Raw genomic sequence first — 12135 nt, 5'->3', positions numbered from 1 at the left:
CTCCCCCAAATAGTTCTAAAAGCTGCGGACCACATACTGACATCAGCCGCAGATCTGCGGGGCGAGATGCTAATGATCGCTCTGCAATGCAATATTAACGCAGAGGCCGTCCCCGCGGAGCGGAGCGAGGTCGGAGCGCCTGCCTCGCCGGCCCGGTCCCTCCCTCCAGATAAAGGGGGAGGGTCTGAGTCCCTCCCTCCAGATAAAGGGGGAGGGTCTGAGTCCCTCCCTCCAGATAAAGGGGGAGGGTCTGGGTCCCTCCCTCCAGATAAAGGGAAGGGTCTGAGTCCCTCCCTCCAGATAAAGGGAAGGGTCTGAGTCCCTCCCAGATAAAGGGAAGGGTCTGAGTCCCTCCCTCCAGATAAAGGGGGAGGGTCTGAGTCCCTCCCTCCAGATAAAGGGGGAGGGTCTGAGTCCCTCCCTCCAGATAAAGGGAAGGGTCTGAGTCCCTCCCTCCAGATAAAGGGAAGGGTCTGAGTCCCTCCCTCCAGATAAAGGGGGAGGGTCTGAGTCCCTCCCTCCAGATAAAGGGGGAGGGTCTGAGTCCCTCCCTCCAGATAAAGGGAAGGGTCTGAGTCCCTCCCTCCAGATAAAGGGAAGGGTCTGAGTCCCTCCCTCCAGATAAAGGGAAGGGTCTGAGTCCCTCCCTCCAGATAGAGGGGAAGGGTCTGAGTCCCTCCCTCCAGATAAAGGGGAAGGGTCTGAGTCCCTCCCTCCAGATAAAGGGAAGGGTCTGAGTCCCTCCCTCCAGATAAAGGGAAGGGTCTGGGTGTAGCCGAGCTCGGGAAAGCGGGGCTGGGCGTCCGGAACCGTGAGGGGCTCTCGGAGCGTCTCGGCGCCGTGGCGGGCTGGCTTCTGTGGCTGCTTGTTTCCGGGAGCCGAGCCCCACGCCGCTGCCTCTAACGAGGACTTGAGGGAGCAAAAGGCTGTGAAACGTATTTTTTTGCACTTTTGCTTCGTTAGTTTAGAAACCAGGGGCTCCACGGCCGTGCGTTTTCCTGCATAATTTAAGAAATTAGCGGGAGCATGCCTGGTTTTCCCAACACTCCCTGCTCTGTGCGTTTGTTTAGCTTTTCTTTAAAACTGTCACGCGAGGCTGTGGGAACCTAAATACTTTAATACTGAGGAAATGCAGGCTTGCTGGTTTGTTTGTTTCTTAAGAAAGACATTGCTGCCCAGCCGGGGTGTGGCTCAGTGGGTGAGCGTTGGGATGACGGTTCGATTCCCCGTCAGGGCACATGCCTGGGTTGTGGGCTCGACCCCCAGTGTGGGGCGTGCAGGGGGCAGCCAATCAATGGTTCTCTCATCATTGATCTCTCTCTCTCTCTCTCTTCCTCTCTGAAATCAATAAAAATATACTTAGAAAAGAAAAAGAAAAACATTGCTTGCCCCATCCACCCGGGTTCCTGGGAGTCAGGTGCTGAGGGTAATGTGCGACCTTGGGTCTGACCTTACCCCACCTGTCTGCCCTCTGACCTTAATCAGCCCAGTTCTCAGAATGACCGAGAGGGAGGGGTGTGTGGGGCGGGGGGTGTCCCCTTCTGAGAGCCAGTATCGGAGCCCCGCCTGACCCCCGCTTCGGTGAAGACCTGAAGCTTATCTGCCGCTTCATTTCACTCCTGCGGATGTGTCTGGATGTGCAGTTAGAAGCACTAAGTTGTGTGAGTGTGTGTGTGTGTGTGTGTGTGTGTGTGAGTTTGTGAGTGTGTGTGTGAATGAGTGTGTGTGTGTGAGTGTGTGTGTGTGTGTGTGTGTGTGAATGTGCTTGTGTGTGTGTGTGTGTGACGGCTCCCGGGACTTGGAGAGACTTTAGAAACTGTTTAATGTTGATATTGCTGAGGGGCACGCGACACTGAGCCCACAGGAAGATGGGATCTGTAAAATGTGGCTCCTTCAGAAATCCGTCTACACCCTAACGTTATGCCAGGGCCGGTACAAGTGCATTTTGGAACCTGGGGGAAGTTGTTGCTGCGTACCCGGAAGAACAGTTTCTTTTGGGAAAAAGAGAGAGGGGGAACGTGCCCCGTGAGAGAGCTAAGTTACCAGCAGCCGTGATTCAGCAGGTGAGGACGGCACAGGCCTCGAGGGGCAGGCAGAGGCCGGAGCCAGCTCCCGCCCGCGTGCGGACTGCGACCCCGGTGGCCTCCGAGGGGCAGGGGCCGGCGTGCGGGGACGAGGCCGGGGCCACGCAGCCTCACGTCACTTCCAAAACCAGATGGGGCTCCATCGGTACTTGACTGAAAGGCGAAAACCGCACGAGGACACAAGCGGCGTCCTCGGCGTCCGCACATCCCCGCGGCGCTGGGCCCGGAGGAGGGAAGGGGTGCTGGACGCGGCCAAAAGCACGAGCGCGAGGAACAGCCCCGCACGGAGATTAAAGCGGAGACGAGCTGCGGGCGCTGGCGGCACTGTTGGCCTCGGAGGCCTGGGTGGTGTCTGCCAACGCGGTTAATGCTTTTAATATGCAAAGAGCTCTTGTCCATAAATAAAAGGGTAAAGCCCCCAGGGGAGTGCCGAGATGGCACGGAGAGGCGTTTTCGGAAAAGAAAAAACGCAGCTGGCCAGTAAACATGGAGGAGACGGTTGAGCCTCATTAATGATCAAAGAAACGCGCGCACAGCAGCAACGCACCCCGCTTGGCCGCCGGGTTCCCCGAGACGCGGCCTCTGCCGACGGGGATGCGGGGAGACAGCCGCCACCCGCCCAGGCGTGCCGGAGCCGCAGGCCCCGCTCATGGTTCAGAGACAACGCGAAACGGCGTGAGGGGAAGGGAAGGGAGCAGCGGGCGGCTGCGTCCACCTTCGAGGCTGGACCCACCGCGGCCGCAGCTGCCGGAGCCCAGGGAGGAGGGAGGAGGGAGGAGGGAGGAGGGAGGAGCGTTTGGTGACGGGAACGTGCAGGAGCGGTTTTCTTTACCGTCCTTGTACTTGACTGCGTCCTCAGAGCTTCGGTCTTTCTGTAGGACGATCCCATTCCTTCATTCATTCCCAAATCCTGAAAGATAAAAACACGAGCGCCTTTCGGAATTCTCCGCCCAGGGCTGGATCCTGGACGGCATCCCCGAGACGCGGGAGCAGGCGATGATGGTCCAGACCCTCGGGATCACCCCCCGGCACGTCAGTGAGTAGCCCCCAGCCCCCCCCCCCCCCCCAGCTGCCGGCCCTAGGGAGCACCTGCTGTGTCCGCTCGCTCCGGGGCCGCCCCGCCCAGGCCAGCACGGCTGCGTATTTCAGAGAACTCTGCATCTGGCGCTTGTGCTTTAAGAAGTGGGGTTTTATTTGGACCCTGGTGGTTCCTGTCCCAGGAATCTCACCTCTGAGAGACTCTCTTTAGGAAACAGTAAAACTGGCAAAGGCGCCGGTGCAGAGAGGTGCCTGGCGGGCCAGGTGTGGCTGGAAATTGTTCACGGTCAGAGGGTCAGGCGGGCGCCCTCGGGTGGGAGATGGCGGTGGTTTACTGTCATCAACAGCGAGAGACAGTGGGGCAGGGGTTGGCCCAGGGAGTCCGGTGTCCGGGACCGCTGCCCACCTGCTGGGCTCTCTTCCTCCTCCTCCTCCCCCTCCCCCTCCTCCCTCCTCCTCCTCCTCCTCTTCCGCAGTCGCGCTGAGCGCCCCAGACACAGTCCTGATCGAGAGGAACTTGGGGAAGAGAATCGACCCTCAAACTGGAGGTACGCCCCTCCCCCCTCGTACACCCCTGGCCCCTGCCCCCCCCCCCCCCCCCCCGTGCAGCCGAGCCGGTGACCCCGACTGCGCCCTGTGTCGGCAGAGATCTACCACACCACCTTCGACTGGCCGCCCGAGGCTGAGATCCAGAACCGCCTGGTGGTGCCGGAGGGCATCTCAGAGCCGGAGACGGTGCAGCGGCTGCTGCGGCACCACAGGAACATCGTCCGGGTGCTCCCCTCGTACCCCGGCATCCTGAAGGCCATCAGCGCCGACCAGCCCTGCGTGGACGTCTTCTACCAGGGTGCGCGGCCGCCGCCTTCCCGTCCCTGTCGCTTACCCGGCAGCACCCAGCGCCCAGGACGGGCCTGGGAATCCGGGAGCCAAGTCACAGACGGCCCAGGCTCCCGTGGGGTGGGGTCCCCGGGAGCACCCCACTCGGAGGCCCTGGGCTAACGTCCTACACTCTGCGGCCAGCGGACTTGACAGTGAGGGGCGGGGCGAGGAGAGGCGAGGGGTGGGTGGGAGGGACGTGGCTGCAGTTTGGGGGAGAAGGAAGAGAAATTTTATAAAAACTAAAAATACAGCCCGGCCGGCGGGGCTCAGGGGTTGAGCTTCGACCTGTGAACCAGGAGGTCACGGTTCCATTCGAGGTCAAGGGCACAGACCCGGGTTGCGGGCTCGATCCCCAGTGGGGCCGTGCAGGAGGCAGCCAGTCAATAATTGTCTCTCATCATTGATGTTTCTCTCTCTCTCCCCCTCCCTTCCTCTCTGAAAGCAACAAAAATATTTACATATTTTAAAAAGAGTGCCAGGTGCCCCCCCCCCCCCCCCCCCCCGCACCTGCGGGTCAGGGCCAGGCTCCTCAAGGCGGCAGCTGGCCCAGCCCCGGGCTGGGCGGAGTCACCGAGGTGGGAAGGTGTCACAGGGACGCCACAGCAGACCTGGGCGCTGGAGGCCGAGGTCCCTGACAGGAGGCAGGGCTGGTGGGGAGAGCCGTCCTGGTGTGGGCAGCGGGCAGCGGGCAGGGCTGGGCCTCCGCTGGGAGGCAGCCCCCCTGCTCGGGCCTGGGGGCGCGTCTCCGGCCTCCCGCTGCTCGCAGCCCTCCCCGCGCTCTGTGCCGGGCGGGAGGCGGCGGGTTGATGCTCAGCCGCTTCGCCCAGGGCTTTGCCTGTCTGTGGGGTGGCTCCGTGTCGGCGCTGCCCCCTGTCCACCCAATGCCGGGGCCCCGCAGCCGCACCGCCGCCCCTCTCCCTGCGAGGGGCCTGCGTTTATGATCTTCTCCCGACTTCCAGCTCTGACCTACGTCCAGACCAACCGTCGGTCCAACGCCCCCTTCACGCCCAGGGTGCTGCTCTGCGGGCCCGTGGGCAGCGGGAAGAGCCTGCAGGCCGGGCTCCTGGCCCAGAAGTACGGCCTCGTCAACGGTGAGCGCGGCCGCCCGCCCGGCCTCCCCTCGCCCCAGCCTCCCGCCTGCCGCCCTCCAAGCGCCTGCTTTATGGGGCTGGCGAGGAGGGACCGCGTGGCTTGCTTCTCTCTTGCTCTCTGCTCTGAACAGTTTTCCGTGAGTCCAGCTTTGAAAGGAGAGGGAGAGAGAGAGGAACATCGATGTGAGGGAGACACATCGATTGGTTGCCTCCTGCACGCACCCTGACCAGGGCCAGGGGCCTGCAAACGAGGTACGTGCCCTTGTCCGGAATCGAACCCAGGACCCTTCAGTCCGTGGGCCGACGCTCTGTCCGCCGAGCCACACCGGCCCGGCCTGGTTTTTGTCTTCTGTCTGTGGCCTCTGTCCTGCGCTCCTCCAGCTGCTGGCTGACCAGGTTCCTGCAGTCACCCGTTCCGTGTCCCGGCTGCCTGCTGGCCTTGCCGCGTTGCCTTCCTCTGCCGGTGGTTGTGGGGACTGCGTGCGCCTCCTCCCCGGGCCCCAGTCCACCCTGAGTGGACATCACACCGCTCCGTGTCAGCACGACCTCCCGTGGGCATTCCCTTTGCCTGGCTCCCGTCCTCGGGCTCTTGTGTCATACGTGTTCCCTGTACACATGCAGTACACGCTACAACACATGGCAGTCGCTCTCACTTCGTGTGCTCTTTGTTCCTCTTACCCCACCCATCCACACCCCGTCCTGGTGCGGAGCCGCTTCCCACCCACACACCCCGTCCTGGTGCGGACCCGCTTCCCACCCACACACCCTGCCCGCCGAAGGAGCCGCCTCTAACACCTCCTGGGCGGAAGCCGAGGCGACAAGTCCTCCCGGCTCTCATCCGGTTCGGCGCGTCCTCTGCCGCCTTCATTCTGGAAGGGGCTCCCGCTGCACACAGGAGCCGGAGTGACAGCTTCCCAGGGCCGCCCGCCGTCCGCGGCCGCATTGCTTCTGATGAGGGCGGCGGCGGCGTGGCTTGATCAGCGCTTCCCCGCGGATCTCCGCGTCTGTTCTTCCTCTTCACCTCGCGGAGATTAGCTGCGGGGCGTCAGGTGCAGTGTGCTTGGAGTTTCTTCTCGGGTCTCAGATTCTCGGGTTTGCAGGTGGATATTTTCCTCAGATTTTGGAATTCTCCCGCCGTATTTTCTCAGACATTCTTGCCGGCCCCCCTTTCTTTCTGGGACCCCGATTACACGTGTGTTGGACCGTGATGTCACCCTCCCCATCTCCCCTCTGTCTCCAGCTTAGATGCTTCCCATCGCCCGGTTTCCGTCCCCAACTTCCCGCCGGCGGCCCGTCCGTGATGTTCTCCAGTCCCGGACTCTCACCTGTTCCTCTTCCTTTTTCAAAAATCAGTTTCCATTTCTCTGCTGAGATTTCTCCATCTGGTCCCTGTTACCTATCTTTTCCTTAGAGCCGGAAGCCTGTTTATAAAGCCGTTTTAAAGCTCCCTTGCGTGCTCTCCGGTCTCGGTGTCGTCTCTTGGTCTGGTCCACGGCCTCCTTTCTCTCCTCCGCGGGGCCACGGCTCCCCGTTTCTGTCGCGCGCTGAGCGGATTTTACTGGACCTTGTGGTGCTCACGCTGCTGAGAGTCTGGTCAGTGTGGTTTTGCTTTAAGAAGACAGAGCGTGAAAGAGCTGCGTGTCATCACGCAGCGAATCTGGTGCGGGATCCGTGGGGCCAGGTGAGGCTGTCTGAGTTCTCGGGGCCAGTGCGTCCCCGACCCGGTGCGGCCCTCCCGTCGCAGCTGCATGTGGGGGTCCGGCTGTCAGAGGCCGGCGTCTCTGTGCGGTGTGAACCCCGCTCAGCTCCCAGCCTCCCAGCGGCTCCCTCCGCAGGCCGTGGGGTCTCACCCCGAGGAGACTCAGTGCCACCCCCGCCCCTACACGGGGCCCTGGGGCTCCTCCCTGCGCGGCTCCCTCCTCCCAGGACCTGCTCCCCCGGCTGCAGCTGCCTTGGGGCCAGGCTGCAGTCCTGCCTCCTGCCCTGTTGGGTCTCTGCTCTCCTGGGCTGCGGCGTGGAGTGACCACGGATGGGGACCGGAGTGGAGGTGGGCTCGGGCGTCCGTCCTGTCGGGATCCCAGCCCTGCTGTCCGCCGTCCAGTGCCTGCCAGGCCGCGTCATGTTGTGCGTTACGTGCTTTGCAAAAGGAATCCTTTTCACTCCGCACCCGCCTCGGCCTCCCTGACCCCAGTTCCCGTTTCATATTTGCTCCCCCCGGACACACCCGCACGCAGAAAACCCTTTTGTGTTTTGTTCAGCACCCCCCCCCCCCCATTGCAGGCAGCACTGGGCTTGTCTTTCTCTCGATCTCCCTCCTGCTGGAATGTAACGGGGTCTCCCCCCCGCCCCCCAGTGTGCTGCGGGCAGCTGCTGAAGGAGGCCGTGGCCGACAAGTCCAGACAAGGCGAGGCCATCCAGCCCTTTTTTGAAAAGGAGATGACAGGTAGGCCCCGCGTCCGAGCTCCACGCGGGCTCTGGGGGAAGCCGGTCCCGGGGGGGGGAGGGCAGGGGGCTCACCGGGCACCTGCGGGCTCCGGTCGGGGCAGCAGCCGGGAGGTGGCATGGCTTCCTCGTGGGCACGGGCTCCGTGGTCGCTCCGGGGAAGGCCTGGGGCTGCCGGGCGGCCGGGCGAGGGGCTCTGTGGACCCGCTGTCCACGGCGTCTGGACGGTGTCTGTCTCGGGGACGTTCGCTTTCGGTGCCTGAACGCGGGGCGCCGGCGCGGCCCCAGCTGCCGCAGCCTCCGTGACTCCGCGAGCAGAAGGCTCTGGCCGACCTGGTTCAGGCTGCGGTCGGAGCCAGAGGTCAGCCTGGGCCGGTGCGCAGTGGCCGCCGCCGGTCCTCAGGTCCGAGCGCCTGCCGATGGGGAGGCTGGGCCCGGTCACTTCCCGAACCCCGCCCCGCGGTCCGCACCCGGAAAGCGCCCCCAGATGCTGCGTGAGGGAGGGAGCCTGTGCGGTCCTTGTCCAGCTTCCTGCGCCCACAGATGGTGGTTGCTTTCTTTGGGGGCCCATCGAGGCATCTCAGGTTCCCCTTCACGTCCTGGGCGTGTTTTATTTCATTTTTTATTTTATTTTATTATTATTATTTTAATATTTTTATTGAATTCAGAGAGGAAAGGAGAGGGAGAGAGAGAGATAGAAACGTCAGTGATGAGAGAGAATCATTGATCAGTTGCCTCCTGCATGCTCCTTATTGGGGATCGAGCCCACAACCTGGGCCTGTGCCCTCAATTGGAATCGAACCCGGGACCCTTCGGTCCACAGGCCGACACTCTAGCCGCTGAGCCACACCAGCCAGGGCCTGGGTTCGTTGTAGGCACCTGCCCTCAGTCCAGCCCCATTCCCGAGGCAGGCTCCCGGCCACCCCCAGTGATGTCCACCCGGGCACCTGCCAGGGCAAGGGCTCAGGGGACGGGCAGAGGCTCCGGGTAAGGACCCGGGCCTTGTCCCCCTGGGGCATGCCCTGGCCCCTCTGACCCTCTGAGTGGCAGTCAGAGCTCCTGCGGGGAGCCAGCCTCGCGCAGAGCCGCCCCCGCCACCCCCAGGGCCAGGCGGTGTCCCGGGTGCAGCCGCCTCCGCGGGCCGCTCTGCCCATCGCTGGCCGCGGCCGCCTCTGTGCCTCCTGGTCCGCCCGCGTCCCTGCTTCTCAGGCTCTCGCCCTCTCGCTCACCTTGAGCCGCAGCCCCCGAGACACAGCCCTGTCACCGAGCGTCGAGGCCCCCCTGCGGTCATCGCCCTGCACCCGCCGCTCCGCGACGAGATCCAGCTGTCGCCCTTGGCCGCGTGGAGTGCTTCCTCCCGTCCCCACGGGGCCCCGATGCCATGTCCCAGCCGTGACCTCTGCAGGCTCAGCCATGTTCTCCCGTGTCCTCACGGGGCTGCCAACACCTCCGCCTCTCGGATCAGCAGCGAAATTAATAATGTGTTGCCTTCCCATCTTCCCACGTCCATGCAGAGGCCCCAGGGCCCCTCTCGCTCGTCCTAAACCTCTCGATCCTGGGCTCCCGGGCCGCGCTGTGGACAGCGGCGTGGGGAGGTGCTGGCTTGGTGCCCTGGGCTGGGAATCTCTAGGGCTGGCCGCCCTACGCAGAGCACTTTATTCCCGGGCCTGCACCCGCCTCCGTGACCTGCACCCGCCTCCGTGACCTGCACCCGCCTCCGTGACCTCTACCTGCCTCCCGGGGCCTGCACCCTCCTCCCGGGGCCTGCACCCAGCTCCCCCGTTACGGGCACCTGAGTCGGGCTGTGCACGGCACACCCGTCGGCCTTGGTGTGGGCACGAAACAGTGAAAACTGTCCCGGATGCGGGAAATAACGTCTCAGCTGCTTGCACGCCACTTAAAGCAGGTGTGTGGGGGGGGTGGTCGGCGCCTCTCTGTACGGCGACAACGTGTGCAAACGTGCTTTTTCTCCCCAAGTCAGACAGACGGCCTCGAGCTCTCGCTCCCTAGGCACCTCCCACCACAGGGCCCCGAGCTCGCCAGGAAAGCGGCCACCCACCCCTGCCCCCTGGGCGCCGGGTCCCCAGATTTCACTTCATGTGACAACAGCCCTGCTCACCCGCCTCAGTCCACCCGAGTCTGCACAGCTTTCATTTCTCCTGGTCCCGGGGTTCCAGCGTAAGGAATGGCCCCGTGTGTGTGGCGGGTGTGTGTGTGGCTGCGCATGTGGCTGTGCATGTGGCTGTGCATGTGGCTGCATGTGGCTGTGCATGTGGCTGCGTGTGGCTGTGCATGTGGCTGCGTGTGGCTGCGCATGTGGCTGCGTGTGGCTGCGCATGTGGCTGTGTGTGGCTGCACATGTGGCTGTGTGTGGCTGTGCATGTGGCTGTGTGTGGCTGTGCATGTGGCTGTGTGTGGCTGCGTGTGGTTGCGTGTGGCTGCGTGTGGCTGTGCATGTGGCTGTGTGCGGCTGCATGTGGCTGTGTGCGGCTGCATGTGGCTGTGTGTGTGACAGTGGGTGGTAGATATGACCTGGCCCCCGACTGCGGCTCTAATTCGTGGCACGGAAGGGAGGCTCGTCCCGGCTCTGCTGGCCGCTTTCCTGCCTGCACATGGCTGGGCTTCCCCTGACCGGCCACGCGGGGAGGCAGCCCAACAGCCACGGTGCCCTGCGTGTGGCGTGGGCCTGTGCTCTGCGTGTGCGATGCTGGTCTCGGTCGGTCTGCTCTGCACGCAGCCCGTGTGGGGCTGTCGGGGTGGGACCAGCAGCGAGGGCGTCAGCTTCCCACATGCCCCGTCCCCGGCAGAGCGGGTGTGCGTTCCAACACCGGCCAGCTGGCCTGCTGGCCAGGTCACCGCGAGCGACGAACTCACTCAGCCCGTACCCCGGCCCGCCCCGCCCCGCCCTGCCCGTCAGCATCCCCGGCAGCCACGCAGCCCAGCGACAGGGGCCCACACCCCGCTGCACACCCAGGCCCTCGGCCTCCGGGCGAGCGAGCAGCGGCTTCCCCTAAAAGCAGGCCCCGGTGGCAGAAGAAATGAGAGGGACACAGAGCGCGGCCGAGTGTCCATCTGGAGCGGGGCCCTCGTGGCGGCGGAGCTGAGAGGAGGCGGGATTTGAGGGAGACTCGGCTCTAATTTGCATCCTTTCTGGTAATGAGGACCCCCCACCCCCAGCCGGCGCAGCCCTCCCGGCACAGACCAGACAAACCAGCCCCAAATGGGGGTGATTAGGAGCGTTTTCCAGAGCCTTCCGCGCATCCGTGTCCCCGGGGGAGGCTCAGAGCGCAGCCGGGCCTCCTTTTTCGGGGAATTAATATTCTCATCGCTAAATGCACACGAGAGACGACAATAGGCCGGCGTTTTGCTTTTGTTAAACATCGCAGGGTTTGCCGAGTTGAAAGGCAAAGTAAACCTGCCCGTCCTAGGAGGAGGCGGGGTGCAGCCCGGGGGGGCGGAGCCGGGGCGCCCCGCCATGGAGGGGCCTGGGGACCCCGACTCCGGCAGCCCGCGGTGTGTACCCGCGCCGCCGGCTGAATTATTCAGCGGCGGGTGGATGGACTCTCGGGTGTAATTAGGAGGGAGAGGCGGAGCGCGGCGCTGGGGCCGGGGCTGCGTGTTGTGAGAGAACTTTCTAGGTGCCGGCGTTTGAAGCTCAGGTGGGAAGAGCTCGGCGCCTCCGCCTTTGAAGTGGAAATAGGACAGTTTGAATCCGTCGAGTTTAATTTTTCACAAGCTTTAGGGGCCCTGTGGTGCAACTCCCTTTTTATGGTTGAAAAAACCCACGTTTCCTTTCATTTTTCTGCACAAACGCATACACACACACACACGCACATGCACACACACACACACGCACACGCACACACGTGCGCGCGGTCCAGGCAGTCAGTGATACACTGACACACACTCATTTACTCTCTCAGTCAGCGTGTTCCATCGGCCTCCCTCCCCGGTTGTGTCCCTCCCTGTCTGTCCTTGGGGGCCCCGGGCGCCCCCTCTCAGGGCTGCCGGGGGGTGGGGGGGGTCACCGGCCCCACATTGCTGCATTCCCAGGGCCTCGCCTGGGCCTGACGGCGCTTTTGAAGTGGCTCCTTTTTTTTAAGTCCAACTTCTCATTCTCCGCTGGGACCGCCACACAGATTTCCTCCTGGAAAGGAGGTGCAGGCTTTCTAGTTGGGGGCGGGGGGGGGGGGAGGGGGCGGGCTGTGGCTGTGGGGGACATGGCCGTGGGAACCGTGGCCGAGGGCACCATGGGGGTCCATGGCGAGGGTGTGGCGGGGGCCGTGGCCAGGGGGCCCATGTGATTGTGTGGTGGGGGGGCCGTGGCCGTGGGAGCCGTCGGGGGGAGGCCCTGCTGCAGCAGCTCTCTGTGGCAGGAGGGCCTGCTCAGGAGGCCGGAGAGAGAATGGGGTCAGAGGGCCCGGCTCCCTGTGTCACTAAGACAGACTTCCACCGCAGGAGTGCGTGAAGCCGGCTTTATCGGACGGATGCTTCGCCTGCGGCGTCGAAGGGTCTGTCACCATCAAGGTCGCGAGGCTTTCGTTCAGGGGCTGGGCCAGCGGGGAAACTGAGGCAGCCTCTCTGCTCACTCATGCTTCCGC

General features: G+C 63.7%; 1 protein-coding gene across 1 annotated transcript in view; it reads left to right on the top strand.

Moving 5' to 3' along the window:
• AK8 (adenylate kinase 8) overlaps positions 1-12135 on the top strand; it is a 65072-nt gene that overhangs the window by 18016 nt on the left and 34921 nt on the right. Inside the window, exons 6-10 of the mRNA XM_054727599.1 lie at positions 3039-3120; positions 3599-3670; positions 3769-3969; positions 4961-5092; positions 7446-7535. Coding sequence (XP_054583574.1) covers positions 3039-3120; positions 3599-3670; positions 3769-3969; positions 4961-5092; positions 7446-7535 — 577 coding nt within the window. The remainder of the gene's footprint in view (positions 1-3038; positions 3121-3598; positions 3671-3768; positions 3970-4960; positions 5093-7445; positions 7536-12135) is intronic.

The sequence above is a fragment of the Eptesicus fuscus genome, chromosome 15, assembly GCF_027574615.1.
Source record: "Eptesicus fuscus isolate TK198812 chromosome 15, DD_ASM_mEF_20220401, whole genome shotgun sequence".
NCBI lineage: Eukaryota > Metazoa > Chordata > Mammalia > Chiroptera > Vespertilionidae > Eptesicus > Eptesicus fuscus.
Note: the sequence above shows the minus strand (reverse complement) of the source record. Positions and strands in the feature narration are given on the sequence as shown.